General features: G+C 37.2%; 1 protein-coding gene across 4 annotated transcripts in view; it reads right to left on the reverse strand.

Moving 5' to 3' along the window:
* Positions 1-11,746, reverse strand: part of LOC307139815 (uncharacterized protein) — a 72,445-nt gene extending 60,699 nt beyond the window's left edge. For 2 of the 4 annotated variants that reach the window (XM_079838924.1, XM_079838922.1), the window contains exons 1-2: positions 2,574-2,784; positions 989-1,128 (exon numbers count right to left, since the gene is read on the reverse strand). In XM_079838924.1, the coding sequence (XP_079695050.1) occupies positions 989-1,047 (59 nt within the window). In that variant the 5' untranslated portion in view covers positions 1,048-1,128; positions 2,574-2,784. Of the gene's footprint in view, positions 1-988; positions 1,129-2,573; positions 2,785-4,097; positions 4,180-11,678 lie in introns of those variants that run through there. The other 2 variants (XM_079838923.1, XM_079838925.1) reach the window with 2 other exon arrangements.
* Positions 11,747-21,356: the final 9,610 nt, after the last annotated feature.

The following is a 21,356-nucleotide window of genomic DNA, read 5'->3' on the forward strand; positions in this document are numbered from 1 at the left end:
ACCTGAATAACTGATCAAATTAAAACAAATGAAATCTGTGGAGTAAACAAACACTGTTGACCACAGTAACCAGATGACTAACGTACAGACTAATGTGTGTAAAATACTAAAACTGAAATCTCATATAGTATCTATATCTATATATAACTGAACTGTGTGCAGTAAATGAGAGGCTGAGAAATAGAAGAAAACCTTTTACGTTTATTTTACAAATATCCACAGATTTAAGAGTGACGATTTCAGGTGTTTATTGTTCATCTTTTCTAGGTTTTTGTTTTTTTAATGTTAATTTTCTGTAATTCCTAGTGTGCATCAAGTGTGATGTTAAAGTGATTTGTTCACAGTCTCAAAACATCTCCAGTCATGGTAGAAGCTCTGTACATTAGTCAGATATTAACTGTGATATTGTCTATAAAGCCCTGTTTGACATGTATATTTGACAGTTATGGAAGCCCGTTTCCGCCACTAAGTAAAAAAATAAAAACAGTAATTGCGACTTTTCATCTCAGAATTCTGACTTTTTTTCTCACAATTGTCAGTTATAAAGTCATAATTCTGAGATATAAAGTCGCAATTGCGTGATATAAAGTCAGAGTTCTGAGATATAAAGTCGCAATTGCGAGTTATAAAGTCAGAATTCTGAGATATAAAGTCGCAATTGCGAGCTATAAAGTCAGAATTCTGAGATATAAAGTCGCAATTGCGTGATATAAAGTCAGAATTCTGAGATATAAAGTCGCAATTGCGAGTTATAAAGTCAGAATTCTGAGATAAAGAATATCATATCATATCTCCATGATAAAGTCATGGCAGAAGCTCTGTACATTAGTTAGATATTAACTGTGATATTGTCTATAAAGCCCTGTTTGACATGTATATTTGACTTGTTCCGATTAAAGTTTTCACATTATTCACATTTACTATCCATTAATGTGCAGAAGCTCCAGTAGTGTTTAAAATGATTGAGTGAAAACAGTGGCAGTCTTACCTCTGTTCCTCTGAGAGACTCATCTTAGAGAGAGCGTCCTTTCCTCGCTCCTCTGACATTACTGCAGAGAAACTGCCACTGAAAACAGTTCAGTGCTGGGATCTTTGTGTGGCTGAAGACCATCAGATGCTCAGCATGACCTGGACATGACAATGAGTCAGTGAGATTAATATCATGAGAGTTCAGAGGGAGAAATGAGGAGGAAAAATAACAACTAATGACCAATGTTCAGCTAAACAATAAGACAAAGAAAAAATACTACAACTATGTTAAATAATATGATTTTATTTGTGTTCAAAGGGAAATTTTCAAAGAGAACCAATTTTCCTTTGGTTTTAGTGAGAAACAGCAACAGTGGATGATCTTTTTAACATTTTTAACACTAGATCAAGAACTCTAGTTCATAATTATGGTTAAAATATGAGGATGTTTATGTTGCTTTGTCATGGTGTCCCCTGTCCATTATGTTAAACAATATTTTTTTACATTACTGTCTACACAAATGCTCCCAAATATACTTTGAGGTCGTACAGATTAAATTTCAGGAGCATATATGAGCGTTTTGTCACCTGATAATCAAAAGCTGCAAACATTCACTGATGCTCAAAACTAAATGTCAAACATCATCAAATGCCCACTCCATCACACATTATACCAACTTTTATTCCAGGACATGTGATGTCAAGAAGTCAGAAGTGGCCTTTATTAAATCCCCATTAAGAACATGTTTATGAACCTGTCTGTCAGTGAAGAAAGTAAACATTGGCTCAACTGATATTTATATTATTTATGAATCGGTTTCTTAGACAAGTTCATTTACTGAAGGCTACCAGGAAAGCTAGGAAACTCAGTTTATTAAATTACAATATCTACACATTTATTATTAATCTAATGCCTAATATGATGAAAACGGCTTCATTAATGTTTCTTGTCACCTCACATTGATAGTTACTAATTATTACATGAATCACGTAAATTATAGGCCTATTTTCAATTAAAAATGGCGAAATTAGACAAAAGTTTATTCGTTTGCATCTCTGATTATTGACAGTCATTTAACATTTCTATCCTAAAACATCTGTCAAATATGAAATGTTTATTTACTTACATCTTATCTTGCGCTTTATTATCAGATGCGCGGTCACGAGTTCCCATGAATATTCATATGCCACTAAACTCTCGTAACACTGGCCCTGATCCAAAACCTTCTCTAACTGGAAACACTGGATCGTCCAAAGAATACTTTCATTTCCTCATTATCACAAAACAACATCACAAAACTGGAAATAAACCTTTTTAGAAAAAACTTCATTAATATCTACAAAATTAATGTCCACAAAATGGTTTGTTTTAGTAATTCCTGGCTACTTCTTGATCGTGTGTTATAGTTTTACAACATGTATAGTTTATAGCTTATGTCTTAACCTAATGATGATCAGCCTAACTGGTGTGAAACCCGTCGATATTCCCCAGATCAGGTTAATGGTGTCAGTATTAAAGCTCTTCAGGAGTTCAGACGGGCTTGTCCTACAGGAACAGAATCCAGAAGTCTGGCAAACACTTTCGCTTTGAGATCGAGACTCACCTGTGCGATCCTTTAGGACTGTTGTTTGGCACGAGATACGATTCAATCTTTAGTCAAATAGTCCAGTCTGTGCTAAAAGAGATTCTGCCTCATCATCTGAAGACTTTAATGTTGAACAGCGAGAGCAGGAAGATCTGAAACATTATATAAACGAGGTTACACCTGTGCTGTTGTTGTTCTGAGGTTTCCTGATGTTAGTCAGAGCAGCTCTGGAGCATCAGCGCCTCCTACTGGACAGAGTTTGAGCCGCTCGAGCTGCTCTAGGGTCACGGGACTGGGGCACTTTTCCCCAAATTCTGAATGATTCTCTTTGATGTATTATTAAATACTAAATAAAACTCTATTGCAGAAAAACAATTTGAGAGGAACTTTAAATATAGGCTCTGTGTACAGTTCAAGTCACATGATGTTTGTTAGACCACAAGACATAATAATAACTGAATTTAATCATTGTGTTTCTTTGATATTTTGCAGTCCTCTGAGCATTTCCCCCAGACAATTCCTGGGCCAGACTGTAGCTGAAGCTCATTAAATATGCAAATCTTATCCAATCCTAGCCGTGGGCGTTTACTTCCAAGTCTTCAGTGCGGCGCGCTCAGCAAATCCGAGTGTTTCTCAGAGAGCCTCAAAACCAAGGCAGAAAATAGCCTATTACTTATTCATTATGATGTTTCTGAATGTAAAAAACACGCAAACATCATAAGTTGACCTCAGACAACAGTTTAAAAAAAATTTTAAAAGCCAGTTCATGATAACTTTAATATATAAAATGTTTTTTTATAAAAAATAAAGTCATATAAAAAAACCCATAAAAAATGGATTTAGTTCAATAACTTGCCGTTCTGCCAGTTTTAGCCTCTGATATTATACGTTTGACCCGGAAGTATGCAGACATCTTTTTGTTGGGTGCTGTTGCCATAGTGAATCATAATTTCAGGGGCTCCATTGATCGTGGCTTTTCATAGTCGTGGTGTACGCGCTTAACTCAGAGTCAGTCTACTCAGAGTTGATTGAACTACCTCAATTCAGCTGTTCTGAAACTCAGAGTTTCCCATCTCAGAGTAAGTCAACTCAGAGTTCAAGTGTAAACTCAGAGTTGGTTGAACATCTTTATTGAAACGGGCCCTGGTCACTTTATCTGATGAATGAACATTTCTGTCCATCAATGAGCCAAACAGTTGCTCACCTGTCTAATAAAACACATCATATATTAAAGCGGCTTTGGTGTTTCCATGATTTCTACCGCAGTAAAACCGGATATCGAGGGTAAGACGGATACAACGCATTGACACGGGCCGTTACACTGGTCAAAATAGAGGATTTCTCTGGATTTAAACATTGTTGGAAACATTTGGGATAAAGTAAGTACACAAGGCAACAATATATAACATTGTTCAAGTGGTTTTTGGATATTTAGGGGGTTCAGGGCTCCCAGAGAAAATGTGATTTCTCTGATCTCACGTTACATACAGTATATGTGCATTTCAAAAGAATAATAATATCTTTAAAAGCATGTGAGATTACCTGCTCTCTCCTCGTCTCCATCACTCTTTCTCTTTCTCTCAGTCTCTTCTCTTGCTCTGTCTCTTCCCTCCTAAAGCTGAGTCTGTCAGTGAAGAAAGTAAACATTGGCTCAACTGATATTTACATGATTTATGAATCAGTTTCTTAGACAAGTCTAATTTACTGAAGGCTACCAGGAAAGCTAGAAAATCAGTTTATTAAATGCATTCATTCACTATCAATCTAATGCCTAATATGAGGAAAACGGCTTCGTTAATGTTTCTTCACCTCACATTGACAGATACTCATTTTTAAATAGCATGAATCAAGTAAATTATAGGCCTTTTTCAATTCAAAATGGCAAAATTAGACAAGTTTATTGGTTTCCATCACTGATTATTTTTGATGGTTGTTTAGCATTTATATCCTAAAACAGCTGTCAAATATGAATGTTTAGTTTATCTACTTACATCTAATTTCGAGCTTTATGACCATTAACTGGAATTCGTGCTCAGCTTCTGTGAACATAAAGCCCACCTACTTTGATTGGTCATCTCAAATATTGACGAGCGGTGACAGAACAATGACAGCTATACTATATACTATATACGAATACTATATTTGGCAATTATTTCTCAACATGTATTATATACACCTCGGAAAAATACAGAGGACCGGGCCTCAGTGCTACAGCCAGGGAAGTAATTAAACGTGTTGAGATGACGTGAACTTCTCAGATGCATGTGCAGGCGCGCATGTCTGTGAATCTCATGAATATTCCTATGCTCCACTAAACTCTCGTAACACTGGCCCTGATCCAAAACTAACTGGAAACACTGGATTGTCCAAAGAATACTTTCAACTTCGCATTTTCTCAAAACAACATCATAAAACTGAAAATAAACCTTTTTAGAAAAAGCATTATTCATTTCTACAACATCATTGTCCACAAAACGGGTTGTTTTAGTAATTCCTGGCTATTTCTTGATCGTTTGACTTTTACAAGTTAATGTCATAACCTAGCCTAATCATTATCACATTATCACACTAACTCATATGAAATCCAATATGAAATAATATTTTTATAATATTATTATTTTATCAATATTATTCCCCAGATCAGGTTAATGGTGTCAGTATTAAAGCTCTTCAGGAGTTCAGACGGGCTTGTCCTACAGGAACAGAATCCAGAAGTCTGGCAAACACTTTCGCTTTGAGATCGAGACTCACCTGTGCGATCCTCTATTATGTTCACGAGTTCACATTCTTTCACACGGGTTAATTATGACTGACTGCCACTATAGAAACAGATCTGAAGGATGTGAACAGCATCTGAAGTGTTGACCGTTCCAAAATGGCGGCGTGTCAACATACCTGGAGCGGTCGAATTGAATGAGGCATCTACGTATACATATCTATGCATGAACAGCGCCGAATACAACGTCACGTGTTGTCATCCTCTATGGTTGTCATCTCAAGATTCAGTCCCCACCGTTATTATATCTGGAATAACCAGGATATCTCTTATAAAAATAAATCTTTTTTTTTTCCTGTTTAGTTTAAAAAAATAATATTCTTTTAGTTTCTCAGCTTCTACATAATAATGGAGTAATTGTATCTGAATATGTAAGGTTACTCTCTGTCCGGGACCGTGACTGTTATTTTAAAAAGTTAACCTTAACGGACGGAACCAGATTGACCGACCCGTACACGCTCACTCGATGGATCGATCTGACAGCATTACCTCCGGTTGAGCATTACACACAGGGCCGGCCACGCCATAGGCGGAATAGGCAAATGCTTATTTTTACCTTAAACTTTATGCAAGCAGCTGTTCTGGGTACTCAGTGTGATTTTATAAAAAATCATGCCAGTTTTTTATAAACACAGTTTTAAGGGGATATAGGGCATTTTTAAAATGTATTTGCCGAAATTAGTAATGTTATATATATATGCAGGTTTATTTAAAATAGCAACATTTTATGTAAAATTCACATTAAATATCTACATTTCTCAGTTTAGGCTACTTCATGTTGACAACATGAATGTGCCGTTTAGATCGTTGTCCTTAAATGGACACGTATAAGACTTAAAATACAAAGATTTAACAGATGAGTTTTGTGTCGTACGATCCGAAGTTTTGCCTATAGCCAGCGCCTGGCATACACACTCCAGTCCGCTCGTTTTATTGCGTTTAACCACAGCTGTCGTTGTTTTTTTGTCTGGCAGTAGCAGCAGGTATGCGGTAAAATTTCAATTTGGAGCCTGTACTCCGTCGATTCTGGCACCCAAAAACACAACAAGATGACATGTTGAGCTCCGACTCTGTGCTGGTTTGTATTGGCTGCCTCCAGTTTTCCCTTTTGTTTTGCCTCCAGCTAACGCTGTGATGTAATTGTGACGTCGGCGCAAAAAGGGTCTATCGACAGATAATAATTGTTACAATTGTCTGAGGGGTTCAAGATGGCGCCTTGTTAAGACGTGCCTGAAACTCACAAGGAAGATGTCAGATCCGAGGTAATTCGAATCTTAAGTTTCTTAAAGACAACAACTTGCGCTTCGCAGAGGATCTAACTTCATCAGACCGGGAGAGACGGAAGAGTTTATGGCCGAGAGTAAAAGAGGCGAGGGCTGCTGGAAAAACTGCCTATTACATCGGAGCACGCACATTCATTGAAGGCATGGAGATTACTTTGTGAATTCCATTAAGAGTCACATAAAAGAGTCACGTTTTTCAAAAATGATGGCAATTAGCTATCACAACGGCTTTCTTGAACTTTCTTCATATTACATTACGTAATATTATAGCTGGACCGTTTCAAATGGTCACGAGTTCTTTTCAATTTTCTTCTCATTTACCTACCAGTCAATTTTGACTTTTTGCCTTTGTTTTGTTTCCTATTAATAATTGTTCACTGTCCATTTGTTAATGTCGATATCGTTCATCTCACTTAATGCCAGGGGACTAAGAAACAATGTGAAACACAAAGCCCTTTTTCTGTTTGCTAAAAACCACGAATTTGATTTTTGTTTTTTTCAAGAAACCCATTCAACACAGGATGATGTTCCCAGAGGGGCAGTGAGATATGGATGGCAATCTTGAAAGATAAGTTTGCTGGTGAAATACTACACCTTGTCAGTGACCACAAAGGACATTTTATTTTGTTAGTGGTCTTACTTGGCCAGACCGCCACAGTTCTTTTAAATGTGTATGGATATAATTATTTGAAGGAAAATGCCACCTTAATTGATGTGATTAGTGATACAATACAGTACTGGATAAATAAATACCCCAATGCCGGTATTATTTTGGGTGGGGATTTTAATATGGTATTAAATAGTGACTTGGATAGGTTTCCCCCTAGGGCTGCTTCTGTAACTCCGATTATGGAGTCATTTAATATGCGTTTTAATGTTGTTGACATATGGAGAGAAACATATCCACAGCAGAGACTTTATACCTGGCACAGCAAGGACCACTCTAAGCAGTCACATATAGATTATTGGCTTATTTCCCAAAGTCTAGCAGACAGTTGTAACTCAGTCAGCATTAATGCTACACCTCTTACAGACCATAGTGCTGTCTCTCTTAAGGTTAGTCTTTCAGCATCCCCTGATTTCAGATCAACTCATTCTTATTGGACGCTGAACAATTCTCTTCTCCTGTATAAAGATGTTAAAACGACTATTACTTTATTAATTGAGCAGTATTGGAAGAGAGCACTAGAGCTTGATTCATACAGTAGCCAATGGGAGTTGTTGAAGTTTGAAATCTGTATTTTTTTGAAAATTTGGTTGTAACTTAGCTAAACTTAAAAGAGCAGAAGAAAATAAGGAGGTGTCTAAAATTGCAATACTTTCTTCTAAACCCCCAGAGCTGCTTTCTGAATCTGATAAGCTTGAGTATGCTGAATTACAATGTAAATTAGATGGGCTGTACACTTACAGAGCACAGGGCGCTTCCATAAGATCTAGACAAAAATGGATAGAGGAAGGAGAATGTAACACAGCATATTTTTTCAGATTAGAAAAAAGTCGTTTCAAAACCTCATTAATTGAATCTTTAAATATTGATGAGACAGTGACTAATAACCCTCGAGAAATTGCATGTTTCTGTGCTAATTTTTATAGTAATCTTTACCATAAAAAATATTCTGAAGAGGCAGCTTGTAGTTTTCTTGAGTCTCTTAAAAACTACAAGACTATCTCTGGTGATGACAAAAATGTCTGTGATAGTGAAATTACTTTATTAGAAATTAATAACTCAATTGTAGAATTTAAAAACAATAAATCACCCAGAACTGACAGGCTTACCGCAGAATTCTTCAAACAGTTTTCTAAAGAATTATCCCCTTTTTTACTTAAGCTCTTTGAAGAAAGCGTACAGAATGAGACTCTCCCCCAAACTCTCACTCAAGGTTTAATTACTTTAATCCCGAAACCCAAGAAAGATTTACTTTTAATTGACAATTGGCGTCCTGTATCTCTGCTCAACAATGATTATAGAATTTTAGCTCTTATATTTGCTAAAAGATTGAAATCTGTACTAAGTTCTGTAATCAATGAGACACAATCTGGTTTTATGAATAAAAGGCATATTGTTAATAATATAAGATTGGTTCTTGATTTATTCGATTATTCAGAATTGATACAGGAGGAGAGCTTCATTCTTTTTTTAGATTTCAATAAGGCGTTTGATTCTTTAGCGCACCAATTTATTATTAAGTCATTACATAGTTTTGGTTTTGGTGATATGTTTTGTAAAGTAATTAAAACCCTTTAGAATAATGGAAGCTGTTCGATTAAATTGAAAAAATGGCACTTCCCCAAGGTTTAGTTAATCTAGAGGAGTCAGACAAGGGTGTCCCATTTCCCCCTATTTATTTTGACTTTGTGTGCAATTACTCTCAACGTTTATCTATGAAAGTGGTATTCGGGGATCCACATAGCAGATAGGGAAGTTATTATTAGTCAATTAGCGGATGACACCAGCTTATTTTTAAGAGATGCTTCCCAAATCCCTATAGCAATTGATAATATAAAACTTTTCTCTAAAACTTCAGGACTTAATCTAAACATAAATAAATGTGAATTATTGTCTATTAAAGATTGCACAGCACCCTCCTTTTATAATATTCCAGTTATATCTGAAGTTACATATTTAGGCATCGTGATCACTAAAAATTACCCTGAACTTTGACCCTGTTATAATAAAAGCCCAGAAAAGCTTTAACGCATGGTTGCAGAGAGACATGACCTTGAGAGGCTTGAGGTAAGTCTGAGGGCATCTCCAGGTTTACATATGCTGCACTCTCTCTGTATGTGGACAACAAAATATGTAGGTCAGTTGATAAAACCCTTTTTAATTTTATTTGGAAAAACAAAATACACTATGTTATGAAGTCAGTAATAATGAATACATACGAGAATGGTGGGTTGAATTTTCTTGATTTCTCATCTCTGAACAACACTTTCAAAATGAATTGGATAAGACATTTTTTGTGTAACCCTAACTCCATTTGGAATTTTATCCCTAATTATTTATTTTCCAAATTAGGCGGTCTGCCTTTCCTATTGATCTGCAATTATAATATTGCTAGAATCCCTTGTAACTTCTCTAAATTCCATAAGCAAGCATTACTTGCATGGTCTTTAATTTTTAAGCACAACTTTTCCCCTCACCGGTACTTTATCTGGAACAATCGAGATATTGTATATAAGAATAAGTCCTTGTTTTTTTGTTAACTGGTTTCAGGGGAAAAAAATTGACCGTTTCCCAGTTATTTAATTCAGAAGGTCATTTTAAATTATGAAGAATTTTTATGTAAATTTAATTTCCCAGTAATTCCCAGAGAATTTTCCATTGTAATAGATGCTGTTCCTAAAGGAGTTATTTTACTTCTAAGAGAGTCTGTTAGATCATCCAACACTTTATCTATTTCTTTAGACCCATTTGAACTTCCAGTAGGAAAACTGTGCTTTTTGTCACATCCTTCATCACGTAATTATAGAATTAGATCTCTCTTTCAAAAGGAGCTTGTAACAGTTCCATATGTTGCGTTATATTGGACGAATTTGGTCGATCATATTGATTGGAAAAAAGTATGGACTCTGCCTTTGAAATACATAATCACTAACAAGGTTAGAGAAATTTCATTCAAATTATTACACAAATTTTACCCTGCTAAAGTTTTTTTTTTTTTAAAGGTTTAAGTCAGATATTGTTCTTTCTGTGGTGCCCCTGATGAAACTTAGTTTCATATTTTCTGGGATTGTCCTCACACACACAACTATTTTGGGACAAATTCTCAAAATGTATTAACTGCATTGTGCTTACGGGTTTCTCTTTGGTTTTAAAAGATGTACTGTTTGGCTTCTTGAATATAAAAAAGAATTAATACTTTATTATTAACCTATTATTGCTCCTTGCACTTTCCCCACACCTTTATTCATTGTTTTTACAAAAGAAGTCCAACAGTACATCCAAAATATTTCATCATCTAAGAATCTTAAAGCTCTTAAAACAACACATTTATTTCAACTTTTTAATTTATTTCATTAAATGTTTTAACGTTTAAACGTTTTCTGTTCTGTTTATAGACCCTATGTATGTATGAATTATGTTTTACCTTTATTATTATTTAATTGAAAGTAACCTTTGCAATTTTGCTTTGTACTTGTAAATCTGATACCTTGGCATTTAAAAAAATAAATAATAAAAAAAATGAAATAAAAATACTAATTATTAGATGAATCGCGTAAATTATAGGCCTATTTCAATTCAAAATGGCGAAATTAGACAAAAGTTTATTAGTTTGCATCTCTGATTATTTTTGACGGTTGTTTAACATTTATATCATAAAACAGCTGTCAAATATGAAATGTTTAGTTTATCTCCTTACATCTTATCTTGCACCTTCTGTGAACATAAAGCCCACCTACTTTGATTTGATTGGTCATCTTAAACATTTTTTTAAACGAGCGGTGACAGACCAATGACAGCTCAGATGAGAAGATCTTGCTGCACAATATCAATGCAGCACTTAAGTAAAGAGTTAGAGCAGAATACTATATTGGGCAATTATTTCAAAACATGTATTATATACACCTCGGAAAAATGCAGAGGACCGGGCCTCAGTGCTACAGCCAGGGAAGTAACTAAACGTGTTGAGATGACGTGAACTTCTCAGGTGCATGTGCAGGCGCGCATGTCTGTGAATCTCATGAACATTCCTATACTCCACTAAACTCTCATAACACTGGCCCTGATCCAAAACTAACTGGAAAAACTGGATTGTCCAAAGAATACTTTCAACTTCGCATTTTCTCAAAACAACATCATAAAACTGGAAATAAACCTTTTTAGAAAAAGCATTATTCATTTCTACAACATTAATGTCCACAAAACGGTTTGTTTTAGTAATTCCTGGCTATTTCTTGATCATTTGTTATACTTTTACAAAGGGTATAAGTTAATATGTCATAACTTAACCTAATAATTATCACATTATCACACTAACTCATATGAAATCCAATATGAAACAATATTTTTTATAATATTATTCCCCAGATAAGGTTAATGGTGTAAGTATTAAAGCTCACTTGCAGGAGTTCAGACGGGCTTGTCCTACAGGAACAGAATCCAGAAGTCTGGCAAACACTTTTGCTTTGAGATCGAGACTCACCTGTGCGATCCTTTATTATCAGATGCGCGGTCACGAGTTCTCATGAATATTCATATATGCCACATAACTCTCGTAACACTGGCCCTGATCCAAAACCTTCTCTAACTGGAAACACTGGATTTTCTAAAGAATACTTTCATTTCCGCATTATCACAAAACAACATCATAAAATTGGAAATAAACCTTTTTAGAAAAATAATTTTTCATTTCTACAACATCAATGTCCACAAAACAGCAGCAGCAGAGTGTAATACAGCGTTTGCATAATACTTCAATGTTACTTATTCTAAAAGTAAAATTACATTCTATTACATTTTACTTAAATTAAATTACGTCATTCTTTCACACGGATTATTTATGACTGACGGCCACTATAGAAACAGATAGGCCTAATCCCCAGTTCAAGGACGTGAACAGCATCTGAAGTGTTGACCGTTCCAAAATGGCGGCGCGTCAATGTACCTAGAGCGGTCGAATTGAATGAGGCATCTACGTATACATATCTATGCGTGAACAGCGCCGAATACAACGTCACGTGTTGTCATCCTCTATGGTTGTCATCTCAAGATTCTCAAGGTGTTCAGTCCCCACCGTTATTATATCTGGAATAACCAGGAAATCTGTTATAAATAAATCTATATATTTGTTCCTATTTAGTTTTAAAAAATAATATCATTTTAGTTTCTCAGCTTCTAAATAATAATGGTAATTTGCTTTCTTATTCTGAGTTAAATATTGTTTTCCTGTCACCCCTCGTGACTTTGCCATAATTATGGAAGCCATTTCCAGTGTAGCTATTGTACTTTTAAAAAACTCTTGTGTCTTTACCCTCTGTTATTTCCTTGACTAATCCCTGTGAAACACAGACAGGGAAGATTTGCTTTAGATGCAGTCCTTCTCTCAGGAACAGAAAGATTCAAAATCTCTTTCAGAATGATATAACTGTGGTGTTCATTGAATAAACACTCTCCAGATATCATCGTATGAACTGGCGTGTAGCCTCTTTATTTCTTCATACCCCCAACCTCAACATGAGCTTAGCTCCTTCTGTAACTTTCTTATCTGCCCTTTATACGTGTGGTATATTACTGCCATCTAGGGGACAATGATATGAACAACCACTAATCACAACATCCCATTTCCTTTAGGAATAAAGTATAAACTGAAGTGCATAAAACAACAATAGAAAAATAACACAAACTTATCCATTTGTAACTAAACATGGTAAATTCAAAACAATGCATCTGTTTGGCACATTTCAAATGTAACTGGGCATAGTAATTTACAAATTCAGTCTATCAGGTTTCTTTATGATACGTGATGATTTTCTCAGTATAGGAGAGTCTACTCGGTCTCGTCTCAGAGGAACACCATCTGCCACACTGAGCTCAGCTCTAACATTGGAGAATTGTGGACATGAACTTCTGTCCCAGGGATTGTTCAAAATTTAAATTACAGCCTGGAGAACTGGACCTTTTGCTGTCTCCTCAGCTATTTGCTTGAGCTTCCGATCAGACACGGGAAGAGATTCGACAACAAGATTCACATGCACTTTCACATCATCTTCCGTGGAACTCGCATCTGTGGATTTGCATTTTAGTGGTGCACGAGATAATGCATCTGCTAGGACTATGTATTTTCCTGGAGTGGAGACTAATTCAAAATCGTACTTTTGCAGTCTCATCATCAGACGCTGAATGCGTGGAGAAATCTGTTGAGGGTAGATGTGACTGAGGCGTTGTGAGTAGATGTAAGCACTTAGGAGAAGTTGGATGAGTTTTAACAGATGGGATCTTTTTATTTACCCCAATTAAGGCCAAAGAAAGGCAATCAAAATTAAGAAAAAAAATATATACAAGAAAAAAATTAAATAAAAAATTAGTAAATAAGTCCAAAAACAAAACAAAAACAATCATAATTTTACAGCTGCTTTGAAATTGACCTTTACACAAGTCACTATACTTAGGGCATCAACAGACTTATGTCTTCTCACTTCACCCTCTCCAGAGATTGAAACTACTAGTCTTTAATACACATGAAGGCACCCCTGGAATTGGCACATACCAATTCAATAATACAATACAGGGGTGGCTCAGGTAAACAAACCATAAATGCTTAAAAACAGCCGAAATGCTACATCTATAAAATTAGAAAAATACAGAATATAATTTCTATGATTTCAGCTAACATTTGGCAAAGCCACAAGTCATATTAACAGCTAAACAAAAATAACTCAAAACTACGGGTCACTTCCTATTGACCCGGAAGTCATAGCGTTATTTAAACCCCACCATTGCGGCAAAAATTCCTTTACACAAACAAACAGGAACCGCTGGTCAGACGTAAAGATGGTATGTCAAAGCTATGTTCCTTTTAAACTAAATAAACAAATACATAATTAACAAAAACATGTGTTACGTGGTTATTGTAACAGATTATGATTGTGAAGTAAATGGCATGGTTTTAAACAGTCAGATATGTATTGAAAGTAATAGCTATAGCCGTAGTATTAGATGTTAAAAGTGTGCACACGAAAGCTACGGGATTACTATGGGGTTTTGATGAAAGGCTAGATTAACCGCTGATTTAAAACAGTATGAGGATTAACAGAACACATTAACACGCTATACAAACAAATACAAGCAACATTTGCACTCAGTCTTTGCGCTACGCTATGTAGCAGTTTGCACCGTGAAGGGTAAGGAAAAGTCCGGACTCTGCAACACCGGGTCGTGGCACATGCTCTCCTTGAGGTTTTGGAAAGCTGCCTCACACTCAGCAATCCAGACCACCTTATTGGGACTGGTCTTGCAAGTGAGGTCTGACAGGGGAGCTGCTCGGCTCGAAAAGTTGGGGATAAAACGCCGGTACCATCCGACCAACCCCAGAAAAGATCTCACCCCCTTTTTGGTTGAAGGCAGCTGGGAGCTGCGGATGGCTTCCACCTTGCTGACCTGAGGACGTATGGTGCCGGAACCCAGGACATATCCCAGGTAGCACACTTCAGACCGGGCAAGCTGGCATTTGCAGGCATTCACTACCAGCCCGGCCTGCCGAATCCTTCGGAAGACATCACTAAGGTGTTGAAGATGTTCTTCCCATGACGAACTGTGAATGATGACATCACCGATATAAGCCGCGGCATGGTCCTCAGCGCCCCTCAGTACCTCATCCATGAGACGCTGGAATGTTGCTGCTGCTCCATGCAAGCCAAAGGGCATAACCCTAAACTGGAACAAGCCAGATGGAGCTTTGAAAGCGGTCAGTTCCCGTGCTTGGGGATTGAGTGGCACTTGCCAGTACCCCTTACACAAGTCTAAGGTACTGAGGAACTCCGGCTTTCCCAGGCGCTCCACCAGCTCGTCCACACGGGGAATGGGATATGGGTCAAAAGCTGAGATGGTATTCAGCTTCGAGAAGTCAACACAGAAGCGGAGCCCCCCGTCCTTTTTTGGCACCAGGACCACGGGACTACACCACTCGCTGTGTGATGCCTCGATTACCCCCATTTCCAGCATCACCAACACCTGCTTCAGCGCAGGGATCAGTCGCGCTGGAACCCTTGTGGTGGTCTGCCGGATGGGGCCTGGAGAATTCAGCCGGATGTCGTGTGTGATGACGTCGGTTCACCCTGGCTGGTCTCGGAACAGGCCTTTTTGGATGATTTTAAGCAGGTCCTCCTGCTGTTCAGTTGTCAAATGGGTAATGGAAGGGTAGGTTGATTCGCCGCCCGCAGTAGGAAAGTACTGCTCCGACGGCTCTTCTTCCTCTTCCACGGTCCGTGCCCACAGCTGGTCTTGGATAGAAGATGGTCGGTCAATCCATTGTTCTAGAAGGTTCACTTGGAAGATCTGTTTGGAGCGACGTCTGTCTGGCATTGAGATTTCATAGGTAACCTCGCCGACCTTGCGAAGTACCTTGAAAGGGCCTTGCCACTTCGCCAGCAAACTGCTTTCTGATGATGGCAACAGCAGCAGCACTTTCTGTCCGGACATAAAGGTGCGACTGCGTGCTGTCCGGTCATACCACGTTTTCTGCCTCGTTTGGGCCTGGGCCAGGTGTTGGTGGGCCCTGGAGCTCAGCTGGTCCAGCTTCTCCCGCATTTTCAGGACATAACTCGCAATGTTGGTTGGCTGGTGAGGAGCGTCCCCCTCCCAACTCTCTCGGAGGATGTCAAGTGGGCCTCTCACTTCCCGGCCGAACAAGAGTTCGAAGGGGGAGAACCCGGTGGATGACTGTGGTACTTCTCTGTAGGCAAACAATAAGTAAGGAAGCCACTGGTCCCAGTCAGCTCCTGATTCTGACACGAACATCCGCAGCATCGACTTCAGGGTCTGATTGAATCGCTCAACCATGCCGTCAGTCTGCGGGTGGTAGGGTGTGGTTTTAATGCCCCGGATCCCTAACAGGGAGTACACCTGTCTCAATGCCTTGCTGGTGAAGTTACTTCCCTGATCGGTTAAGATTTCTTTGGGGACACCCACACGGGAGAAAAGTTGAATTAAACTATTGGCCACTTGCCTTAGTATTTCTGAGGGGAAATGCTTCAGGGTAACGTGTTGCGTAATCACAAATTACTAAGATATAGCGGTGCCCTGCCCTACTCCTCTCTAAGGGACCAACTACATCCATGGCAATGCGACTAAAAGGTGTATCAATAATTGGGAGACTGATGAGGGGAGCTTTTAAGCCTCTTTTGGAGCGAGCAGACAACTGACACTCTGGACATGACCTAGAGTACTCTGCTATGTCCTATGTCCGTTTCCCAGTTATTTAATTCAGAAGGTCATTTTAAATTATGAAGAATTTTTATGTAAATTTAATTTCCCAGTAATTCCCAGAGAATTTTCCATTGTAATAGATGCTGTTCCTAAAGGAGTTATTTTACTTCTAAGAGAGTCTGTTAGATCATCCAACACTTTATCTATTTCTTTAGACCCATTTGAACTTCCAGTAGGAAAACTGTGCTTTTTGTCACATCCTTCATCACGTAATTATAGAATTAGATCTCTCTTTCAAAAGGAGCTTGTAACAGTTCCATATGTTGCGTTATATTGGACGAATTTGGTCGATCATATTGATTGGAAAAAAGTATGGACTCTGCCTTTGAAATACATAATCACTAACAAGGTTAGAGAAATTTCATTCAAATTATTACACAAATTTTACCCTGCTAAAGTTTTTTTTTTTTTAAAGGTTTAAGTCAGATATTGTTCTTTCTGTGGTGCCCCTGATGAAACTTAGTTTCATATTTTCTGGGATTGTCCTCACACACACAACTATTTTGGGACAAATTCTCAAAATGTATTAACTGCATTGTGCTTACGGGTTTCTCTTTGGTTTTAAAAGATGTACTGTTTGGCTTCTTGAATATAAAAAAGAATTAATACTTTATTATTAACCTATTATTGCTCCTTGCACTTTCCCCACACCTTTATTCATTGTTTTTACAAAAGAAGTCCAACAGTACATCCAAAATATTTCATCATCTAAGAATCTTAAAGCTCTTAAAACAACACATTTATTTCAACTTTTTAATTTATTTCATTAAATGTTTTAACGTTTAAACGTTTTCTGTTCTGTTTATAGACCCTATGTATGTATGAATTATGTTTTACCTTTATTATTATTTAATTGAAAGTAACCTTTGCAATTTTGCTTTGTACTTGTAAATCTGATACCTTGGCATTTAAAAAAATAAATAATAAAAAAAATGAAATAAAAATACTAATTATTAGATGAATCGCGTAAATTATAGGCCTATTTCAATTCAAAATGGCGAAATTAGACAAAAGTTTATTAGTTTGCATCTCTGATTATTTTTGACGGTTGTTTAACATTTATATCATAAAACAGCTGTCAAATATGAAATGTTTAGTTTATCTCCTTACATCTTATCTTGCACCTTCTGTGAACATAAAGCCCACCTACTTTGATTTGATTGGTCATCTTAAACATTTTTTTAAACGAGCGGTGACAGACCAATGACAGCTCAGATGAGAAGATCTTGCTGCACAATATCAATGCAGCACTTAAGTAAAGAGTTAGAGCAGAATACTATATTGGGCAATTATTTCAAAACATGTATTATATACACCTCGGAAAAATGCAGAGGACCGGGCCTCAGTGCTACAGCCAGGGAAGTAACTAAACGTGTTGAGATGACGTGAACTTCTCAGGTGCATGTGCAGGCGCGCATGTCTGTGAATCTCATGAACATTCCTATACTCCACTAAACTCTCATAACACTGGCCCTGATCCAAAACTAACTGGAAAAACTGGATTGTCCAAAGAATACTTTCAACTTCGCATTTTCTCAAAACAACATCATAAAACTGGAAATAAACCTTTTTAGAAAAAGCATTATTCATTTCTACAACATTAATGTCCACAAAACGGTTTGTTTTAGTAATTCCTGGCTATTTCTTGATCATTTGTTATACTTTTACAAAGGGTATAAGTTAATATGTCATAACTTAACCTAATAATTATCACATTATCACACTAACTCATATGAAATCCAATATGAAACAATATTTTTTATAATATTATTCCCCAGATAAGGTTAATGGTGTAAGTATTAAAGCTCACTTGCAGGAGTTCAGACGGGCTTGTCCTACAGGAACAGAATCCAGAAGTCTGGCAAACACTTTTGCTTTGAGATCGAGACTCACCTGTGCGATCCTTTATTATCAGATGCGCGGTCACGAGTTCTCATGAATATTCATATATGCCACATAACTCTCGTAACACTGGCCCTGATCCAAAACCTTCTCTAACTGGAAACACTGGATTTTCTAAAGAATACTTTCATTTCCGCATTATCACAAAACAACATCATAAAATTGGAAATAAACCTTTTTAGAAAAATAATTTTTCATTTCTACAACATCAATGTCCACAAAACAGCAGCAGCAGAGTGTAATACAGCGTTTGCATAATACTTCAATGTTACTTATTCTAAAAGTAAAATTACATTCTATTACATTTTACTTAAATTAAATTACGTCATTCTTTCACACGGATTATTTATGACTGACGGCCACTATAGAAACAGATAGGCCTAATCCCCAGTTCAAGGACGTGAACAGCATCTGAAGTGTTGACCGTTCCAAAATGGCGGCGCGTCAATGTACCTAGAGCGGTCGAATTGAATGAGGCATCTACGTATACATATCTATGCGTGAACAGCGCCGAATACAACGTCACGTGTTGTCATCCTCTATGGTTGTCATCTCAAGATTCTCAAGGTGTTCAGTCCCCACCGTTATTATATCTGGAATAACCAGGAAATCTGTTATAAATAAATCTATATATTTGTTCCTATTTAGTTTTAAAAAATAATATCATTTTAGTTTCTCAGCTTCTAAATAATAATGGTAATTTGCTTTCTTATTCTGAGTTAAATATTGTTTTCCTGTCACCCCTCGTGACTTTGCCATAATTATGGAAGCCATTTCCAGTGTAGCTATTGTACTTTTAAAAAACTCTTGTGTCTTTACCCTCTGTTATTTCCTTGACTAATCCCTGTGAAACACAGACAGGGAAGATTTGCTTTAGATGCAGTCCTTCTCTCAGGAACAGAAAGATTCAAAATCTCTTTCAGAATGATATAACTGTGGTGTTCATTGAATAAACACTCTCCAGATATCATCGTATGAACTGGCGTGTAGCCTCTTTATTTCTTCATACCCCCAACCTCAACATGAGCTTAGCTCCTTCTGTAACTTTCTTATCTGCCCTTTATACGTGTGGTATATTACTGCCATCTAGGGGACAATGATATGAACAACCACTAATCACAACATCCCATTTCCTTTAGGAATAAAGTATAAACTGAAGTGCATAAAACAACAATAGAAAAATAACACAAACTTATCCATTTGTAACTAAACATGGTAAATTCAAAACAATGCATCTGTTTGGCACATTTCAAATGTAACTGGGCATAGTAATTTACAAATTCAGTCTATCAGGTTTCTTTATGATACGTGATGATTTTCTCAGTATAGGAGAGTCTACTCGGTCTCGTCTCAGAGGAACACCATCTGCCACACTGAGCTCAGCTCTAACATTGGAGAATTGTGGACATGAACTTCTGTCCCAGGGATTGTTCAAAATTTAAATTACAGCCTGGAGAACTGGACCTTTTGCTGTCTCCTCAGCTATTTGCTTGAGCTTCCGATCAGACACGGGAAGAGATTCGACAACAAGATTCACATGCACTTTCACATCATCTTCCGTGGAACTCGCATCTGTGGATTTGCATTTTAGTGGTGCACGAGATAATGCATCTGCTAGGACTATGTATTTTCCTGGAGTGGAGACTAATTCAAAATCGTACTTTTGCAGTCTCATCATCAGACGCTGAATGCGTGGAGAAATCTGTTGAGGGTAGATGTGACTGAGGCGTTGTGAGTAGATGTAAGCACTTAGGAGAAGTTGGATGAGTTTTAACAGATGGGATCTTTTTATTTACCCCAATTAAGGCCAAAGAAAGGCAATCAAAATTAAGAAAAAAAATATATACAAGAAAAAAATTAAATAAAAAATTAGTAAATAAGTCCAAAAACAAAACAAAAACAATCATAATTTTACAGCTGCTTTGAAATTGACCTTTACACAAGTCACTATACTTAGGGCATCAACAGACTTATGTCTTCTCACTTCACCCTCTCCAGAGATTGAAACTACTAGTCTTTAATACACATGAAGGCACCCCTGGAATTGGCACATACCAATTCAATAATACAATACAGGGGTGGCTCAGGTAAACAAACCATAAATGCTTAAAAACAGCCGAAATGCTACATCTATAAAATTAGAAAAATACAGAATATAATTTCTATGATTTCAGCTAACATTTGGCAAAGCCACAAGTCATATTAACAGCTAAACAAAAATAACTCAAAACTACGGGTCACTTCCTATTGACCCGGAAGTCATAGCGTTATTTAAACCCCACCATTGCGGCAAAAATTCCTTTACACAAACAAACAGGAACCGCTGGTCAGACGTAAAGATGGTATGTCAAAGCTATGTTCCTTTTAAACTAAATAAACAAATACATAATTAACAAAAACATGTGTTACGTGGTTATTGTAACAGATTATGATTGTGAAGTAAATGGCATGGTTTTAAACAGTCAGATATGTATTGAAAGTAATAGCTATAGCCGTAGTATTAGATGTTAAAAGTGTGCACACGAAAGCTACGGGATTACTATGGGGTTTTGATGAAAGGCTAGATTAACCGCTGATTTAAAACAGTATGAGGATTAACAGAACACATTAACACGCTATACAAACAAATACAAGCAACATTTGCACTCAGTCTTTGCGCTACGCTATGTAGCAGTTTGCACCGTGAAGGGTAAGGAAAAGTCCGGACTCTGCAACACCGGGTCGTGGCACATGCTCTCCTTGAGGTTTTGGAAAGCTGCCTCACACTCAGCAATCCAGACCACCTTATTGGGACTGGTCTTGCAAGTGAGGTCTGACAGGGGAGCTGCTCGGCTCGAAAAGTTGGGGATAAAACGCCGGTACCATCCGACCAACCCCAGAAAAGATCTCACCCCCTTTTTGGTTGAAGGCAG

This window comes from Gobio gobio (assembly GCF_949357685.1).
Source record: "Gobio gobio genome assembly, chromosome: 16".
In the NCBI taxonomy this organism is placed as follows: domain Eukaryota; kingdom Metazoa; phylum Chordata; class Actinopteri; order Cypriniformes; family Gobionidae; genus Gobio; species Gobio gobio.